Source organism: Aythya marila (assembly GCF_965140915.1).
Source record: "Aythya marila genome assembly, chromosome: 5".
Taxonomy (NCBI): domain Eukaryota; kingdom Metazoa; phylum Chordata; class Aves; order Anseriformes; family Anatidae; genus Aythya; species Aythya marila.
Genome location: NC_139046.1, coordinates 36,577,874 through 36,598,460, shown reverse-complemented (window position 1 = coordinate 36,598,460; position 20,587 = coordinate 36,577,874). Strand labels below are relative to the sequence as shown.

Here is a 20,587-nt window from a genome sequence, read left to right as displayed (position 1 = left end):
GCCGCGAGGGCTGAGGGGGGCGAGGGGAGGCTGAGGGGAACCCGGGTGGGCTGAGGGGAGCCGGGCTGAGGCGGGCAGCTCGCCGCCGGGCGCCATGGATGACTTCCCTGCCATCTGCCTGCTGTCCCTCGCCATGCTGCTGGCCTGCTATGTGGCGGGCATCATCCCGCTGGCCGTCAGCTTCTCCGAGGTGAGCGGGGCCCGGGGGGGCCGGGCCGGGCTGAGGCGCGCAGCGGGGAGCGGGGCTCGGCGCTCCCTGACAGGTCCTTGACGTGTACGGACGAGGTTATGGCCTCGGTTCGGTTTTACGCTTGCTGTAAGGAGCTGTCTGCTCGGCTGGTTTAGCAACGGAGCTGTGTCTCTGCGCTCGTTTTATCTGCAGACACCAGTCCTGGAAGCGTCTGATTAGCAGTTACAATCGTTTTGTTTAAAATAGTCGCTTAGGCCCCTGCTACGTGAGTAGTTTTAAACTGAAATGACTTTAGGCTGTTCATTATGTGGTCTGCAGAAAGCTTTCTAGGTGATGCTAGAGAAAAACGTCTCCTCCCCCTGGGTACTTATCATGGTTAAGTACAAATCAAATTAATGCTGTACGTAATAAACCCAGATGATAGAGAACAATAGAATTATTAATTAATACATTTCTTCAGATGAGTTTAACTGTGGACCTAATTGTGTTTTGATTTCATATTTCTATTCTTTTAATTACGCTTGAATATTCTTGAGAGTATGAAGCTCCAATAAAGCCAGGTATAACTAAACATCAGTGATGAAAAGGTTCAGACGAACAGCTCTCTGCTTTATTTCTGCAGGCAGTTGTACGTTTTCAGTTTAATCCCGATTTACATGAAGTACTCTAGGAGGCTAACCGTGGGCCAGAAACCACACTCTAGCAGTACTTGAGGCTCTCTGAAGCTGCAGCCTAAATGCTCAAAATAAAAACAAGTTGTTCAGGTAGTTCGAATCTTTTCCTTGGGTAACAAAGACTCACAGTGTTGACTGGAATGGGACTGTTTACTTTTTGCTAGGTCCAAGTAAGAGTTTCAGTGTCATGAACATTTAAACCAAGAAATAACTGAGCTGTGGAACAGCTTGCTGATTCGAGGAATTTAGGTTTTCCCTATGTATTTTTTAACAGCATTTACTGTGCTGTTCTTAAGAAGAGACACACAAGTGGTGTGGAACTGAAATAGTTGATTTCCGGGAACTTTTTGGAACTGAAATAGTTTGGCTTCCTGAATTAAACTAGATGACTTCCCTGTCAGGATAAGTTGCAGTTATTAGGTCGCTGTATTCACTGTTTTGAAGTATTTCATATTGAAAAAGAAATGCAGACTTCTCTTGAAATAGTAATTTGTTAGTGTTTATTATTTTAATGCATTTTTAAAATTCACAGATGTCCAAATTGAAGCCGCGCTCCGTATTTGCACTAGTAATAAAGCATTAGTACTTGAGGTGTTTTTTGGTAAATGCACACACACAAATGCATGCACACAGTGTAAAAGAGATTATAGTGCTGCAGTATAAAATCATCTTGTTTTCATTCTGAAACATCATATTTTGGCAAAACTACTCTGGGAACAGTGGGTGTGGAAGATTATCTTTTCATCTAGATTGGCACTGCTTAATGATTTATCAAGTGCAATTGTCATACATGCAACTGTACCATGCATGTTGATGGAAACTTGGCATCTTTTGCATATTAGTACTCACGTTTTCCCCAGTGATGCTGTGATTGTTTCCTGATGGTCCCAGTTGGCTTCCTTTCAGAAAGCTGGTTGTGTTGTGGAGAGGTTGTGCTGTTTTTCTATGCCAACGTCACCTGTGTAGGCGAGATAAAGAGGGCAGGTAGCACGACGTGTCTGTGCTACAAGTGGTTTCACAATATTTGAGCACAGACCTTTGTCTCCAGGGCTCTGGTAGCTATTTGGCGGCACGCAGTCCTCTTGTGTGTGGAAGGTGATAGTTTTGCCACAAAATAGGTGATACCCGATTGTTAGGAGGACCTAATTTTGCACGGTTACTATACGCACTGTGTTACAGCCTAGTTCAGGAGTGACCTCTGCAAGTTGTCATATTTTGCAGTCTAGCAGATGATGCCTATATAATTGCATTTTCAGCACGTGACTTTGACTCTAGCCTGTCAATGTTGTGTTCACAGGGAAGCAAAAAATATTACAAACTGTTCTTATGTTGGTGAAACAGAATTTGGTCAAACAGTACTGCAGTTAAGTTGAGCATCTCTGGCTTTTATGTTTTGTTTGGTCCAAAATTAGAATATAACTAGGAAAACAGCCGTTACTTATGGTATCGAATGTCTACCTACCCTTTGTGATTTTTTTTTTAAGCATGTTGAAACTTTTTCTGGAGTATAAACTAAACTATTTTTGTTTACTGTACTTTAAAAGCATTAAGTTTATGTAATTTTTGTTAAGATTTAATTACAAATTTGCAAAACCAACCAACTGGCATGTATTTTAAAAGCTCTCTTTGCGGGGGAGGGGGGGAAGAGGGATGGCTGTGGTTTGTAATTCAGTAAGTTTATACTTACTGAATAAAACTTAATTTGATGCCTTTTTGAATACATGGAACACATCATCAGATCTTTCAAATACACAAAAGTACATTTCTCTTTAATTATCTTTTATTCACAACTGTTTTTTAAATAAGCTCTTCTTCAGTGATACTGTATTAAACACAATGCCATTAAAATATGGCAGTTTTAGGACAGACTTTTGTGCAAGGGTTGTTTTAGAGACTGAAATGTAGTTCATCTCATGTAACAGTCTTGTAACAGGTTAACTTTGTTGTGTCTCTCAAAACTTGTAGGTGACTTTTGTGCTCTAAAATCTTCCTTTTATTCTTCCTGCAGTCCTGAAGCTTTTCTTAGCCTTTTTCTGTTATCTAAATATAGCTGACTTTGTGGTTTGTACTCTTATTTGACCAACGTATTTGCATCTGTAGAGGCGTTTATATTTTTGTATCTCTCATTTTTCTGTCTTTTGGCAATTTGCTTCATTTATATATTTTCCTTTGTTATTTTGTCTGACGTTTTCAGGAATGGGTGATTTATCCTGTGTTGTGCTGTACCTACAAGAGGTTTTAGGGAACTTACAAGTTTAAGTAGGTTTCTAGTGGGAAGGATGTTTAATGGGTATTTGATAACAAACCCAGAGCAGAGATAAAGTATAGAATTGTGAACATGCTGCACTTCAAATGTATTCTCCATGATCCTTTGTCTCTGCAGGCTTTGCAATTTAAGGTCTTGGGCGTGAATTAGCCCCAAATAACTATTAGTGTCAATTATAACAATTCTGGCTGTTGTCAAGTATGCACCGCTTCACTTCTCTGATGTTGCCAGTCTAATGGGCTGTCTCCAACTTTCATTGCCTATTTCAGCTGTTTGTAGTGGACACTGGGTGCGTTCACATTTCAGCAAGTTAATTGTTAGAAATACAGGACTATACAACTGGATCTCTTGAATACGAATCAGCAAGAGGTTTTGTGGATCATTCTCTCTCCTCCACTCCACTTTGTCCCTACCCCGTTTCCCTTACTCTCCCTTCTTAACAGTGGTTAAGCGTTTTCATTCTTAAAGGTGATGCTTGTTTTGTGCTTGCTTGCAGGAGAGATTAAAGTTGGTGACCGTTCTGGGTGCCGGGCTGCTGTGCGGAACTGCCTTGGCTGTCATTGTGCCCGAAGGAGTACATGCACTTTATGAAGACATCTTGGAGGGTAAGAACCAAAACTATGGCTCTAGATAGCCTTGTTCAAGGTAACTTAGGCCACAGCTTTATTATTTACTGGGGCCTGTTTGTAGGGCTTTTAACATAAGATTGGCAGGGGCTTTCACAGTACGGCACAAAGCCAGCATACAAACACAGAACTGCCATAGGTAAGATACTGTACGTTTCTGGTGGTTTGGGGGAGGAGTGTGATCAGGCTGGGGATCGGGTGATTCTTGCTAAGCGATCCCGTCGCTTGCAGGTCCAGCTTAACAGACTGCTCATGGAACCATAACACATTACGCTGGGTCATGTGTAATTTTTCTTATTGTGGGGAGAGTTAAACTTTAACTTTCACCGGAACTTCTGATGAGGTGTAGGGATGTCTTTGGGTGAGAATGGACTCATCGACTATTTGCTGTTGCATTTCGTAACGTAGATCACTTCTCATTTCAGCAATTGCTGGAAGTGCTTTTTGGATCTACGTGTACTTGCCATGTAATAGTTTTCTCTTTTGAAACTGAAGAACTTACTGAAGTACAGACAGAACACTGGATGGCAGCTGCTGTTCCTGCCCACAGCAAGCTGGGGGGCTGTTCCAAGCCAGTTAAAATGGTCTGAAGTAGGAACCAAGATAACTTAAGGCACCTGACTGAAAATTTTGGTTACGTGGGGCTAATTCACAGAGTAGGAGGCATTTCTATCTTGGGTGGTATAAATACATCTTGTACCCAGAAGTCTTGGAAAATCCTCAGATTGAGGTTATGACCTTATTTTGAATAGTTGGGGCCTGTTACCTTTGTTTGCAGTGCCCTTTGAATCTTGCTTTAGCTTGGCGTGATGTGCTATCACATTACCTTCTGACAACTTTCTGATCTGAGCACACTGGGAGGTATCACACATGCAGTGGTAAACAGCAACAACTTAACGGTCACAGGAGTAAGGCCTATGAAGTTGAGACTAGAGAAATCAGCAATTGTCCGATGTACCATTGGTCCTAATCTGTAATTGAGAGATAATTGCAATACTCTGTTTTTTGTGTGCTACTGCATCTTTCTTAATTCAACAACCTTTTACATTTCTTTTTAGGAGTATGCTTTCATCTATTGTGCTTTAGTTTCCACAAAATTTATATGGTGTTTCACTTCTGTTTACTTCAAATCTATAAAATCATCCATTATCAAGAAGTAAAAGAACCTCTGATTATGCCTTTATACTGTACTGTAATTTGTGCACTCCAATGTAGGATGTCTCTAATGAGCTGTAGTTGTGGGCTTGCTCTTCATTCCATTTTAATTCAAAGTAGAATAAATGATACGGATAGCAGTAAATACAATTACTGTGAATATTTGCATATTTTTCACTAAATACGGTGTACAGTTCACATTTAATATCTACATTCAGATGTTTAGAGCTGTTAATCTATATTTTTATAATACATTATCAGGGGAAATGTCAGAGGTATTTACCTACTAAAAAAGATTTTTTTTTCCTGTGAATGACTTCAGGCTCAATTCCGAGCTCACAGTATTATGGGTGAAGTGATTCTGTCTGTAAAGAAACGTGTAAGTGACATTAAGAGAATGATCTTTTCCAGAGAATTCTCCCTTCTGTGGTCGTCTTTGTAGTTTAATTTTGTCCAACACATTACACTTGCTAATCAAAACCTAAGTCATTGTTTTCATTTCTTGTAGATGCAAGAGAGAATGAGATTTTATTCATTTTTTATTGCAGAGAGGCAAAATGCACAGATATTACGGATTTAACTCCAAAATACTTGTGATACCTTTCTTAGAGAAGTAGGACATACAAAGTTAAGCGTAAGATTCTTAGAACATATCAGCTTTCATTACAGCTCTTGCAACGTACCCATTTACGTCACTAAGTCTGGAAAGGTGCTGAAGGGAACACTGAGGCTTAAGGCTGTATATGGTGTACACACACACATGTATGTATGTGGGCTGTGTTTGCCCAGTTCCAAGTGTAATTTAGCTCTGGTTTCCTGTTATCAGTACAAGAGTTTGCCATTGTTACAAAAGTCACTTACCCTTCTGTATCTTCCCTCAGGCTGCAGAATAAGTAACTGCTCATTTTTTGACCTCTTAGGCTTCAAGGAGAGCAAACAGCATGCCATGAATCAGATTAGTATTTGCTCATAAACCTATTTATGCACGTATGTACGTAGTGAAACCAAGTATTACCAATACATAAAATTCCTTGGTGACTGCGGTCCTTTGTTTTAACTGGTGAAACTGCATGACTTTGGTTGCTGCGAATTACCCACGACGTCTTAAATCTTGAAATAATGTGAAGCGATGCTATCTTTTTTTATAGAGATGGCAACAATATTGTTTGGTCTAAATTGATTTATTGGTTGATCTTGTGCAGCAAAGAGAGGCTGGTGAAATCTTTCAAAGATTCTAGTGCTCTTTGTCTGTAGTAATGGCATGGTGCCAACATCTTGTGCAGGAGGGTGGTACGACTGAGGCAAATCCAAGAACGTGTGAATACTCCAGCATAAAGATGACTTGAATCAGTCACGTTTTTGCTGTTAGTGTCTAAAACTTCAGAAGCTGCCAACCAAAAAACCTGCCCAAAATGACAGTTTTGCTTTTGTCACTTACACCACAGATGTTAGAAAAGGCATGATGTGCTGTGCTCCATTTTGTTTCTTGCTGTTCTTTTTTCAAAAAGGTGAGAGATATTATTCTACTTTTTTTAGGTAGCAGCATATCTAGAATAAACCTTAAAAGTGCAGACAGATTTTGTGTTGAAGTATAGTGATTATTCACGTCTCGATTCATTACATCCTTACCTTGATTCAGGCACAACAAATTGGCTCTTCAGAAGTCAGAAAGCTTTCCAGAGCTGAACTATAATTCCTTCCAAGCCCATGCTTGTTCTCATACTGAGAAAACATTGGTTGCTGTTAGACCAGTGAAACAATCTAGTTAATATTCTACTTCCTTAAGTGCTGTATGCTAATCCTGTTAGTCCTTTTACCCTTAAATGAGATTAAAATTAAACTAAAATCAGTAACATTATTTACAGTGAAGACTTCAGAATTTCTGATGGAAACTGATGGAAATTTCTGATGAAAGTGAGAATTGCTGATGGAAACTTGCTTAATCAGTGCTCTTTGATATTGTAATCAAAGCATTGCTGCCCTGTGTAATAGCAAGGAGTACGAAGTGAAACCTAGGTGTTTGTGTTACTGTTTCAAGTCATTTTTTCAGAAAAAAGAGATTTTTAAAGATGGAGTACAACTGGTGGATAAGGTCAAGGAGATCATTCTAAACTTGATATAGTATTTAAAAGGGGTAAGAAAAGTGATGAATACATAAGGAGTGACAACTGGATCGTGTGGATTGAGCAAATGCAGTAGAGAGGAACCCGAGGAAGAGATTGGAAATACCAATAAACTCCAAATCTTCCCCTTAGTTAAAAATAAACAAAAAAAAGTATTGCTGTACATGCATAAGGCATGATTGAATGCTTGTGGGCAGCGTGATCCTGTCCTTGCTTCCCCAAGTTATTTGCTGAAAGATTTGCTCAAGTAGGAGAAATGTTGAGACATGTTTGTATCTTGCCTGTGATGCCCAGATGTCTCTTAGAGTAGCTGCTAATTGCTGCTAATCACAGAATGGCTGAGGTTGGAAGGGACTCTAGAGGACATCTGCTCCAACCCTCTGCTCTAGTGGGGCCACCCGGAGCAGCATGCCCAGGACCATGTCCAGGCAGCTTTTGAAGATCTCCTGTTGCAACTGCAAGGCTTACAAACTCTGGGCAACCTGTGTTGGTGCTCGCTCACAGTTCCAATGAACAAAGTCTTTTTTTTTTTTTTTTCCTCGTGTTCAGAGGGACCCTCCTGTGTTTCTGTTTGTTCCTATTGACTCTTGTCCTCTCTCTGGGTACTATGCAGTACCTGGGGACTTGATTCAAAATTTCTTATTCCTGATCTTTGCTTGTGCCTTTCAAGTAGTGTATTTCTTTATGTCTAGGCCTTCCTTCTGCCAACAGCAAATGCCACATTTAGCCCACTGTCTCCTAATCTGTTTGTTTGGCTGCCGCAGGGAAGCATCGCCCAGTGAGTGAGATGCAGCACGTGGTGGAGTCTGAGAAGGTCGCAGAAATCCCAGTTGTACACGAGTATGGCCACGACCATTCCAGGTTGCACGCCTACATTGGTGTTTCCCTTGTCCTTGGCTTTGTCTTCATGCTCCTGGTTGACCAGATAGGCAGCTCTCATGTGCACTCTACAGATGGTAAGTAGAGAAACATTTGGTTATTCTTGCTAATTAGTTCTAATTAGCAAGGTGCAACATTTTTCTATGCTACTGGGATTTAATTTGACCAGTCACATCCAGAATTTCAGTAGGTGCTGTTCAAACATAAAGCAGGGTCTGTGTGAAATGTTTGTGCTGGAAATCTGTCCTGGAATCCAGCATAATTTGAGAGCTTGCTTCATTAATGTAAAATAACTGCAGGCATGTGTATTGTGTGCGTGGAGGGTGACTTGACACCGGAGTTATTGTCTGTTTTACAGTATCACCCATAGGGTTTTTCTGTGGCTTTCCCAAAAACTTCAGGTTAGTCTTACCATCATTATTTTTCCTACTTAATTGTCATACGTGAAGGCAAAATTTGCAAAAATAAAAAAATAAAAAAAAAATTATCACAAGACTGCAGAAAGAACTACATTTCAGCTCTGGTCCTTTGCTGTAACTGCACGGCTGGGCTCCTGTATTAAGTCTACAGCCTCACTTCCTGTGAAGTCCAAAGATTTCTCAACTTACTGCAAGATTCTCAAAATGCCCCCAGTTGCCCTTGTTTCTTGCTGCAGCTTCAGGCCCAGACTGTAGCTTAAAATGCTCCAAAGGTATTTTGTCATCAAGAAAGGTATTTATTGCCTCTGGCTGCTCATTTTTTCCCCACGTAGTCTCTTCTGTTAGTAGAATTTGTCCCTCCAAAATTAAGGAACACATACGACAAGAAAAAAGGAGCTGGGGTGGGGAAATGTTTTGTTTGGATCCTTAGCAGTTCATGGTGCAGCTGCACAAATGCTTGTATGGGGTCAGTGTGATGGGACAATTATGAGGCAAGTTCAGTGGCTGTGTCTTTCTCTAAACTAGAGAAATTCTGGAGGCTGGAACGGAGGTACGAACTTAAATGTGACTGTCCCCTTGACTTTTAGTTCTGATCAATCAGTGCAGTTGAAGAACTTGAGAAAACGTGTTTTGTGACTGATCTCCTGTTTGACACGAGTATACCATCCCAGTCATCTGGTGCAATTGCTCACGTAGGCTCTCCCTCATAAGGAAGACCAATCTAATGGAAGAGAGTACGTTAATTTTTTTAGCCAGCTCACTTCCTTGATATGAGACTTCAGGAGGAAAGGAACAGTATTTTTCTCTTTTGGCAGCAGTGCAGACTTGTTAAAATAGCTGTGTAAGCATGCTTGCAGTCTAATTAAATAATTCCTGTTTAACTATTCTGGAATTAAACAGTTGAATAATGTAAGTCCTATGCAAATATAGAAGCATCACTGTGATAAACAATGGAGCTTCCTCGTATCACTTTCACTGTCTTTCACTGCAACTGCTGGTTGCAGTCACAGTGGATGTATGTGCTGGGCTATATAATTAGCTGACATGAAAATGTCCTCAGAGTAGTTGTCAAACAGCTGCAGTCAAAGCACTGGGTCAGGAAAATTACTGAAATCTTTGCAGCTGCCCCCACAAGAAGTAGCATTTATTGCTTACTGGGAATTCCCAGAGAATCAGTGCAGCAGGGACTGTCACAGATTGTCACCTGAAGGAAAACTGGGCTGGGTGGGGGGAAGCATCCTGACCGTTGGAGTAACTTGAGTTTGGGATCTGAAAGCTAAATTTTCTTCCCCTTGATAGCAAAGAACTTCAAGGTTCAGTTTCAGGAGCTTAAGAAAAACAGCTAGTATTGCCTGTATCAGTGATCCTGTAAGTTACAAATAATAATCTATGATTCTGTTATTTGTTGATGGAATTTTGGGTTATTTGAAGGTGATAAGTATCAAACTGTTTTAGAATAAATTTAATGCAGAAATTCAAGAGCTGATAGTTTCGAATACAGCTGCCTAAACTGCTTAGCACAGGTAAGTGATGTGCAATTATACTTATAATTTTTCTTCCAGCATAATTTGTTTATTTGTTCTCATTATGTTTGCTTTCCTCATGACCATTTCAGATCCAGAAGCTGCTAGATCGGGCAACTCCAAGATCACCACAACACTGGGATTAGTGGTCCATGCTGCAGGTAATGAGGGACTTCTTGTTAGAACTTGAGGAGGGCTTCTGTTGCTCTGTGGCGTGTCCCTAGGTGCAATAGAAACGCTTGCATTTTAGTTTAGAAGGTGTTTTTTTTTTTATAAGCAAAAAAGAGGGGAAAGAACTAAGGCTTTTTACCAAAAGTGGCTAAGAAAACATACTCCAGTACTCAGAATGTTTCAGAGAATTTTGAGTGCTGTGTTTTCCCTTCTTTATTTTTCCAGTCTAAAATATTGTGTGACACTTTCTGCCTGTCCTTTGCTGGCTGCTGTAGCTGCAGGATTTCAGTACGTGCATACTCATTTAATATGTAGGATGAAATACGTTTGGGTTTCTCGTCAGTAGAGATGTGTTTTTAAAAATAAAAAATAATATCTTGTGGAAAAAGGAAATGATAGGGTGGAGCTTAAAGGTTTGACTGAAACATTTATGTTGATTTACAGGGATTGAAAAAATTAAACTTGTATTGCAGTTAGCCCATGTTCATGTTGTAATCCTTCATTATATATCCGTAGTGTAAATATGATACCTTTTAATCTCTTCTGCTGACAGTTACCATGTAAATGTCTTAATTTTGATCAAAAGGTATGTCACTAAATGAAGTGTCTACATAGTACGGATTAATACAGTATCTATTTCCTATTTCATTTAGATGATAAAATTGTTAAATGGTACTAAAATAATGTATTTAAACATTCATTTGAAGAATAGTAATTAAAGTTCTTTTAATGTTAAGAATCTAAAGCAGCTTTAAAAAATGTATACAGACAGCATTTCTACCACAGAAAAATAAAATTAATAAAGTTGTTATTTGATTCTAATTTGTCAGACTTTGTCAATGCTGTATACGTTCTCCTTATAATTTTTATGGGCTTGGGGAAAGTGATACAGCTCCTGTTGTGGGTTGTCTGAAATCCTCAAGTTGTTTTACCTGAAGAAACAAAGGGGAATGAATGACATGCTGAGCTGGTTTATTTAATAGTATTTTGAGTAATGGGACTTCGCAAATGTTTCGTGATCCCAGCCATTATGGGGGGCAGCTGAAATTTACATGGAGGAATAATCCAGGAACTTTTACTTCTCTTTCAGCCGATGGTGTTGCGTTGGGAGCAGCAGCTTCTACTTCTCAGACTAGTGTCCAGTTAATAGTGTTTGTTGCAATTATGTTGCACAAGGTAAGTCAACAACCAAAAATCTGTTCTTTAGTCATTAAAAACTGTTAAAGCATACAGGCATTACTGAAGATCTTAAATTTGATTGATGGTGTGATCTGGAAGTGTGTCATCCCATTGAAATGAACAGGTTGGCAGTACAACTTCAAGGACCAAAAAGCACTGGTATGTGTATGACAGAACAGTAAGTGATAGATGTAAGTCTGAATGAGGTGCAAATGAGAAGAAATTCAGACTTCTTACTGCCTAATTTGTCTGTAGTTGTTGGGAGGAGTCTCCCAAATGCAGGGATAGAAGAACAGCTCATTAAGAAATATGGCAGCTTCGCGTTACTTTTTGAAACAAGGTGTGTTTTGGTGTTCTTTTAGATAGTATTTTTGGTGGGGAGGGATGGGTTTTTCTTTTTCTTTTTCTTTTTTTTTTCTTCTGTCTTTTTCTTTAAGGATTCTTGTTGTTATAAAAGATGTTTTCAAGCAAGATGTGGATGGTGGACCACAGGATTATATGCTAGTATTTTCAAGGACACAAAATATTTTTATGCTGTTACACAGCTTTTTTTTTTTTTTTTTACACTTTTTTTTTTTTTTGCCTCTGTTCTCAAAAAAGTGAGAAGGATATTCATGTTATGAAGGGTTTCACAGTGTGTGGGGTTAGTCTTTTGAAACTACATAATAATGGAGTGCTAGAAAATAACTTCTGATTACCTCTGTTATTGTAGTAGCTTCAACATCAATCATGACGCTTCTGCAAGAAAAAACTGTGAAACATTTTTTTTAATGATAACAGGCAAGCAGTGAAGATGGGAAGATCTTTTTTCCTTAATGTTTATTCAAAGATTGGCTATATAAGTGTGCTGATGCACATAACTTATGGCAATACATACATATATTACAATAGTTAGTCATGTGTATATTCAAGCACGATTTTGGATTATTATATGCCCAAAATGTTTGGAAATTCAGGTTTAGTACGTCTTCTGTTCAATGTTCATGCAATAAACCATTCTTCATGTAAACCTCTTCAAAGGTGGTGATAACAATGTCACATGTTGCTGTGAAGCTTATTTCACAGCTAATGCTAGACATAATTTTTCCTCTTTTATTTGTAACGTTCAAATTAACTGGCTTCTTAAGTTTTGCAGTTGCACAATTTTAAAAGAGAACTTTTCCCCAAAAGATTATCAAGAAATATGTGATATTTAAAGAGTTTCTTTTTGGTCATTTTTTGATTCTTTTCTTCTGATCCAGATTGATGGTCATCTTTCTCACTTTTTCCCCTCACTCATTTTCTTTCTTTTATTTCTTTAAAAAAAAAAAGACTGCACATAAAACCAGTGCTAATACATATTAGTTGGTCTTGAATAGTATTGTCTAGGTGGAATTGTACTGTCTGTGTGTGAGTAAAAATACAGTAAACTGTATGAGCAGGACAGCCACACCTTGTGAATAAGAAACTGGATGTTAGTGGGGGGAATACAAAAGTATTTGCTTCACAGTGGGAATAAAAGTATAACTGAATGATGAACAAACCAAAGGAGCTCTTCAGTCGTTGTTCATTTGCTATCTCTCTTTGGGAACCTTTTCCTTTCCATTTAAATGTAGATTTTTTTCTGTTTCAACTTTATAAAAAAAATAAATCTAAGAATGCATAATATCAGGATGGAAAAAAAAAAGAAATTACATAAGTTAATGGAAATTTAGGGAGTATAGCAACCACTCAAGTCAGAATGAACATCTGAGCATTTATGACTACACAAATATCTTTACTTGTGGTACCTTTCCCAGTGTTGCACTAATAGAATAACATTGTGAATCTGTAACTGCAGACCTTCCTCTAGAATCAGCATGAGAATAGTCTAAACTCTTGCTTCTATCCCTTCTTTTTGCAAAGAAATTATTGGCAATAGAAGTAGAGCAATCCATATCTGAGAGTCTGCAGTTGGAGTTTATAATGAAGAAATTCATGGAATAAACTTCTAAAATGTGTTGCTACCCCCAAAAAGATGGGTCATAAAACAGGGCTAGGACTGCAGTTTGGTGAGATGGACAGGATTTTCTTAACTCACAGTTCACATGTCTTTTTTTCTGGAGACCTTTAAATATATTTTTGTGTCTTACTGCAACACAAATAAATAAAATAGTTTGTAGGCTGATGAAAATACAAAATATAATTTACTTGAATGATAGGCAGAACATGGCTTTCTATTAGGTAGTGTTCCTAAGGCAGAGCATTGTATAGGATTTTGTTTATCTGGGTTAACTGAAACATGTAAGTGCCTTCCCCAAATTTCTTCAAAATCTGTGCATTTCAGTGAAGTAAGTCATATTTCAACTTAATCTTTATCATGTGTTTTAGGTAATTTTAGAATGAATTGTATTACCAGTAAATAGTATTTTTTTTGCAGGCACCGGCTGCCTTTGGCCTGGTTTCCTTCCTGATGCATGCTGGGCTGGAACGGAATCGAATTAGAAAACACTTGCTGGTCTTCGCATTGGCAGCACCTGTTATGTCCATGGTGACATACCTGGGGCTAAGCAAGGTAGGTCTGCGATGTTTGTCCTGCCCAAAACATAGGTTAGTGGTGGAGTTCAGGGAAAGGAGTATCATACAAGGTTCATAATTCTCTGCCCCATCAGCTTTATAATGTCACTATCCCCATGTGACGTGGAAGACATTAAGCAACATACTGAACTACTGTCACTGTGAGAGAAGGAGATTTGATAGAAGTCCTATTGTGTCTGGACCTTTATAGAATTGTTTCATTATTGGTTGAAGAACTTCTGTTCATCTTCATTTTTCGCTCTTTGTGTTTTTTTCCCATTTCACAGAGTAGCAAAGAAGCCCTTTCAGAAGTCAACGCCACCGGAGTTGCTATGCTTTTTTCTGCTGGGACTTTTCTTTACGTTGCCACAGTTCACGTCCTCCCAGAAGTAGGAGGAATTGCTCATAGCCACAAACCTGAATCAACTGGAGGAAAAGGACTCAGCCGTCTGGAGGTGGCAGCCCTAGTCTTAGGATGCCTTATTCCTCTAGTTTTGTCCATTGGACACCATCACTAAGAGCGCGAATTTCACCGTTCTCCTCCTTGATCTGACATGAGCAGTAAATGTCGGCTGCTCCCTTTATCACTGTCTGTCTTATCCATCATCCATCCCATCTACTTTATGGAGTTCAGAGGGAACCTTGATTGCAAAATGAGGAATACTGGGAAAATTTTTAGTGTAGCAAAATGTACTTTGGCAGCCGGACATAAATTCTATGTAACTCTTCTGAAGACATTTGCTATTTTAATTGTTACTTCTGGCCCTATTCTCAGGGAAGACGGAATTTGGAGTTTGAGAAAGGTGAGTGGGGAAGAACATAGCGACTCATCATGAAATTGCAATCACCAAAGTATCCTGCAGTTCAGCTTTCAAAGCTGAGAGCAAAAACAAAGGATGGCTGCCTTTTGAGAGGTTGAAGTCTTCTTACTAATGAAGAAGGGGGCTCTCCCCCATCGGTTCCATGTTGTCTTGGCAACGTGAACGGTTCTTGTAATGTTTGTCATTAATTGTATTGTGAAAGCGGGCTGCACTCAGAATTCTGGACAACAGTGCTATTGTGACAGGTGTCATTGATAGGAATGAAATGCTGTAGAGAAAGCGTAGGATTAGAGTAGGAAATCAGCTGGTTAAAAGTGCAGAAATGAATTTTGCAGTGTATTCCATTATTTAAGGGATAGAAGCAAGGAGAGTATTGTTCTGATTATTTATGCAATTGTTAATGAGTTTTAAACAGGCAGTATTTACTGGGAGATGGTCTTCTGCCAAGTAAAGCATAGGCACCAAAATGTTAGCGGGAATTAGGTATTTGTAACTGTGATTACACTACTGCTACTCTTGAGAGAGATCCGTGTTGTCCTTTGAAATCAAGCTGTTCTGGGCTCTGAGGAGTAAAACTCTGATGGAAGCAGCTGTTGAGGGACCAGAGAACTTTACTAGCTCATTTTCAAGAGTCTGAACCACTGAGATCAGTGGTGTGTGTGTTTCTCATCAAATAAAATGTATTAAGGCTAACGTAACAAGATCTATAGATAAATATTTATGTTACAGGTAGAGTACAAAGTGTTTCTAACGCAGTTCTAAACAAACAAACAAAAAAGAACAGGCAAGCAAGCAGAACCTGGTGGGTTTCCAGTGGACCTGTTAGACATTTTGCTTTTCCTTTGGGAATCCTGCTTTCACCTTTTACTGATAATCATTAGATTCGGTGAATCTACTTGAAGACTTATTGCCAACTGCTGACGCCTCTCACTGCAGATGGGTGATACAAGATCCATCCCTTTCCAAGCCACAGCATTTTCTTGTCAGGCACCTTTTCTCTTATGCAAATTATATTACACTTTAATAACTGTAGTGCATTGAAAAGTCAGGAATGCTTGATGTGCACAGACTCAACATAAAATTATTTCTTTAGGGGAAATTTTTTAATGCTGTACCCTTTTTGAGCTATACTTTTTCTGCAGTTTTTAAAGCTAACATTGCCAAATAATTTTTTTTAAAATGGATTTTCAAAGCCTGAGATCTTTCCTGAAGTGCTTATTGTTTCAGTTTGAATGAGCGTGTCTTTTTTCATGCCATTTATTGCTTATACTACACAGGCCATTGTGCCTTTTAACTTCCATACATTTTTGTCACCGTCCTATTTGTCTAATAGCCCGGTAATGGGCATGGCCTGGCTTTTGGCCTAGTGATGCTCCATCTGTTGGCTTTGTAACAATGCAGGCGTATCCCAGGAGTGCACCCAGTATTGATCCCCAGGAGAGCTTGTTCATTTGTGCATTTTACAATATGTTAGATGAACTTAAGTATCGTTGAAAAATTACTAGAAACGATCTTCTCCCACAAGATACCATTTTCAGATAGAATTTCAGGCCTAAACAATCATCTTTGGCATTAGAGCTTCAAAAGTTAATCCCGTTTTGAACAGTCACTGCAAAATTAGTGATGCAGATGAGATCCTCTGCTGCGCATCCTTAAACTGTTTTTACAACATATGTATGCAACAAGTAACTTACTAGTTGTTATCTGTTAAAAGGTTCAGTGAACAGGTTACTGACACATGCGAATGACATACAGGGGTATTTACACCAGAGCTCCCGGTGTTCTTCCTCATTTCTCTTTATCTTCTTCCTTCGTGATGTCACTATTTTACCTTGCTTAACCCTTCCTTTTGTTTCCAGGAGCTGAAGAGTTTGCATGATCTGTAAAAAAGCAAAAGCAGGAAATAAGTTAGAGCAGCAACAGGTGCTTGAATTCTGTAGAACAGCAGTTTTTAAAGTGGAGGCTATCTGCCTGAGTATGCAAGCTGAGTCCTTCTCCCACTAGACCTGAAGCAGTTTTCATATGGAGGGATGAGTTCTGTTTCTTGAAAACTGATCCAAAGAGCAAACCTCAATAAGCCTGATGAATGTACGTGAGTGCTGATTCATGATGGGTGATGCTGGCATGCCGCAGGATGTAGGGAACCTGTTCTAACTTGCAGTGTTCTGGGAGAAACTTGAGTTTCTCAAATACTGCTCCAGCAGCCCTTATGTGGAAAACGTTTGAACTGGAGTCCCAGTGGCAAATGGCAGCAGGAAAGTACTATGCTCTTCTTTTTTTTTTCTTTATGTAAAGCCACATTTTAGCATCTGCCATTTGCACATCATCCCTGACTCCACTAGTTACACTGCTATCCTGATGCTGTTCCTCTTCAGCCTTGTTTTGTACACAACAGTTGCAGCAGTTTAGGGGGGTGCGGGTAGTACCTTTTTGTATGGATGAGAGTTTGCTTCGCTGCTGGTGTAACCTCTGGCATGTTAATCATAACAGGTGCCACTGGTGAGAAGCCTTGTTGTCTTTGGTTTTCCCCCATCCCTTAGGTCATGTTTCGTGTTGATGGGGCAACTACCAGGAATGGTAATACTCAATTTAATCATTCATGAACTATGGAGGCCAAGTTAGAGCAGCAGGCAAGGGATATATAAAGTTAAAAATCGACAATTTGAAATCGGTGAAAAAAAGTCTGATAACACAGCTTTCATTTTGGCACTCAATTACGTGATATAAGACTTCTGTGAAAGTTTTTCTTACCTATTTGGAAGTAGCGTTTTCTTTTTGCTGCCTCTGTTATCTCTGTGTTGAACAGTTATTTTCAATTACGTAGCTGAAACTGCAATGACTAAGGAAGATGCAGGGTATGTCATAGGAAAGAAGTAAATCTTAAATGACCAAACCTTTTCAAATCATTAGGTCCACGTGGAGGATTATTTTATAGAAGAGATATTTTATTTACCTCATTAAATTACTTTGCATTTTATCATATCTCTGTTCTTACCTATCTCCCCATCTGTCACAATAAATCCAAGCACTGCGTGTAGTCAAGGCCATCTGGTACAATTTGCTGTTCCTCAGGGGACCTTGCTGCAAGCAAGTTCCTCTTTACTCTCCCTGTAGTGGCCATCTCTGCCTGTGTTTCTGCCGTGAGGTAGGTGGCAGTAGGAATAGCAGGCAGCACTTTAACCAAGTGCCAGGCATTTCCCCTTTTTCTTCTGTCAGTCCCTCTAGGAAACCTATAATCTTCTCATCACTCTTTTTTTTTTTTTTTTTTTTTTTTTTTCCCCAGTTAATGATTTCTTAATTGATTGGACTAAAGCTGTGATTCTCTTCATCCCAGTGTGTTCAGGTACTTTCCCTACTGCTCTAATTCTTCTATTGTTCCTTGTGTTTAAAAAAAAATAAAAAAGGAAATCTTTTGTTTTCAGCACCTGGTGGCAGATGCAGAGGCTGCTCTGGCTTTAACTTGTGTGAGGAAGGTAGATCTGCCATGCCGAGACAGGAGGCTTTGATAATTATTCCCTGTCATTTCAGATGTTAAACACAAAAACCCACTGCTGACTTCTGGTTTCAGAGAACCATCGCTAGGTGGATTGTGTAAAAGAATGGCATCCAGGAGACCCAGGAAGTCTGTTTATTCAGGAAAAATTCAGAGCCTTCAAGGAGCTTTTGAGAGTAGCAGATGTGTCTGTGCGGTACCAGCTCTTGGCAGAATAACAGAGATGCTGTGGAATAAATGCTGCTGCTGCTCTCGTCCTGTTCTCTGCTGCTTTGCGTGGGGCTTGGGAGGAAGAGGAGGAAGTGTGTTCTTTTGGGGTGGGAGGAGGAGGAGTTGTGGTGTGGTGGGAAAGTTTGAGTTTCAGATTCCTGTTCACCTCAAATTTAAAAAACAAAAACAAAACAAAAAAACAACGATGACAAAACAAAACTTTTATTTCTGGTTTTCTTTTTATTAAATCTCTTAGCAGCCTTGGCTTTCCAGGGAAGAACACTGCGTGGTCATTGCTGTTTACCGGACTCCTTGTATGGAACTGTAATTTTAATGTCTCTTTTTTCAAACCATTTGTACACAAAATCATTCCATGAATGGCTGCCTTATAATTTTTCCACTTTAATTGTGAATGGTTAAAATAATGTTGCAGTTTTCAATTTGTTTTATTATATTAAATTTTTACTAGGTGCAGAGCTTCAGAGTTGGCTTTTCATTTACTGCATGGGGTTTTGTGACAGCTCGAACAGAGGAATGACAATCTCAAATGGGATGCAAGCACTGCAGACAGCATGTCTGAGTTCTGTATGATTGTGCTTGCAGCTTCCCCTCGTAATGTCTGAGCACCACTTGGAAACCTGAAGCATGAAGCTGACTGCACGTTGGGAGGCAGTCTAGCGTGTTGATTTGGACATGGCATGAATGATTTTAGAGGTATAAATACAGACGGGATTTGACAGCTCTGCCTAAGAGGGGCGTTTGACAACTTCTGTCTCCCACCGAGTGCTGAGGAGCTGGCGTTGCTCTGAAGCTCTCTGCCACCCTCTGGAAAATCTGGGATGCTTACAAGGCAGAGATGTCTTTGGAGGGTCGTGAAGAGAAAGAGACGACTGGCTCAAGATTGCTGACGAGGACGTGCTAGGTCTAAAGCAAACAGAGCACAGGTTGGAATGAAGTCATCTCAGCCCCCAACCCCAAATGCCAACACTCACCAGAAGAATGCAGCGCGAGGTACTTTGTAACCGAGCAGCCTCTGGTGTTGATGTGGGTGACTAGTCAACTTTAGATACGTAGGCAAAAATGTGAGTTCCCCTACTTTGGAGAAAACCCTAGCCTGCTGTTTGTGTTATGGGGGAAAACTGTTGTGAAATCTTGCCCCTGTTGTGTCTTTCCTCCCCCCCCTTGCTGTTCTTGGGCTCCTTCTCATAGCTCAGCTTTCCATGTGTCTGCCACGGGATCCTGCTGCTTACCTGTTCACAGCTCTTCCGTATTGTTGTCAGTCTTCACTATTGTCACATTTTTTCCTGAAGGCAGCCTACCTGCTTCCTGCCACAGGCAGTGAAACGAAAGGCAGTGTTAAACCACAGCTATGTGAGCTTTCTCTTTAGTCCCGGTAGTTGTAGGCATTTTAACTGAGAGCAGATTTTGTTCCTGCTGTGAAGAAAAAATTGTCTTCTCAGGCTCCTGAATTTCTCTGGAAGGGTTTTATTTGTTTCTGACATAATTTTGAGTTTCAAAGAATTGTTGCAAATTCATTTTTTTTTTAAGAGGTGGGTAGGCAGGGGATATGAGGAGAGCTTTGAAAATGGATCGAGCAAAAACATGCAGGATTTTTTTTTTTTTCTTGCTACAGGACACTTTAGGGCACATTTTTAGGGTTTGCAGGTTTTCTTAGAAGATTTGCAGAAATCCAGGCAGCTGTGTGTTTTGTGCCGTGGCTTTCTGGAAGATGGGTGCTACAGCTACTGCCAGGATTTAGTGCAAGGCTGAGAAGTAGAGTTGGGATCTTTGAATTAAGTAGGAAACAAATAGGAATTTAGCTGCAGGTCATGAGATAGTTCATAAGGAAACACCTGCACAGGCGTTTCACAGCTGTGTATAGGTCCCGGGAGGAGTGGTTTAGCAAGTAAGTGGTCTGAAAATGTCATTTGACCTCTGGTGATAAAAACACCAGAAGCCATCAGCTGGGGCAATTCAGGAAATGTTAATGGCTTAGAGCAACGCAGGGAGCGAGGCAACCCCTTAAGGAGCTTAAGGGGGCACTTTACTCAGCACCTGGCCTGATGGCCGCAGACGGGTCCCTATCTTTTAGGGGAAAAAGGATCCTGGGCCAGGAACTGGCAGGGCTCATTGAGAGGGCTTTAAACTAGGTAGGAAGGGGGATGGGGCTGAGGCTAGGATTGTTGGGGCTGTGCCAGGGGGAACAATGGCAAGGCCGGAGGATAAGGCAATGGCCCAGCTGAAGTGCATCTACACCAATGCACGCAGCATGGGTAACAAACAGGAGGAGCTGGAAGCCATCGTGCGGCAGGCAGGCTACGAC

At 40.0% G+C, this 20,587-nt stretch overlaps 1 protein-coding gene across 3 annotated transcripts; it reads left to right on the top strand.

The window, feature by feature from the left end:
• The first annotated feature begins 18 nt into the window (after positions 1 to 18).
• Positions 19 to 20,313, top strand: SLC39A9 (solute carrier family 39 member 9). 3 transcript variants are annotated; one of them, XR_014317509.1, is made up of 8 exons: positions 19 to 190; positions 3,627 to 3,735; positions 7,799 to 7,990; positions 9,948 to 10,016; positions 11,117 to 11,202; positions 13,604 to 13,738; positions 14,028 to 14,543; positions 18,090 to 20,313. XR_014317509.1 is itself a non-coding variant. In XM_082760488.1 (7 exons), exons 1-7 carry the CDS (start codon positions 95 to 97, stop codon positions 14,256 to 14,258), a joined length of 918 nt encoding a protein of 305 aa, XP_082616614.1. In that variant the 5' UTR covers positions 19 to 94; the 3' UTR covers positions 14,259 to 17,836. The 3 variants fall into 3 exon arrangements, 1 of the variants encoding a protein (XP_082616614.1); XR_014317510.1 differs by having other exon boundaries at positions 17,845 to 20,313; XM_082760488.1 differs by lacking the exon at positions 18,090 to 20,313 and having other exon boundaries at positions 14,028 to 17,836.
• The last annotated feature ends 274 nt before the right edge of the window (positions 20,314 to 20,587 follow it).

Bases quoted from the DNA above. Each gene is read 5' to 3' on its own strand.
- SLC39A9 (XM_082760488.1), top strand. From the start codon at position 95: ATGGATGACTTCCCTGCCATCTGCCTGCTGTCCCTCGCCATGCTGCTG. The intron at 3,736-7,798 runs GTAAGAACCAAA...TGGCTGCCGCAG, and splicing joins TTATGAAGACATCTTGGAGG to GGAAGCATCGCCCAGTGAGT. The intron at 11,203-13,603 runs GTAAGTCAACAA...TTTTTTTTGCAG, and splicing joins TTGCAATTATGTTGCACAAG to GCACCGGCTGCCTTTGGCCT.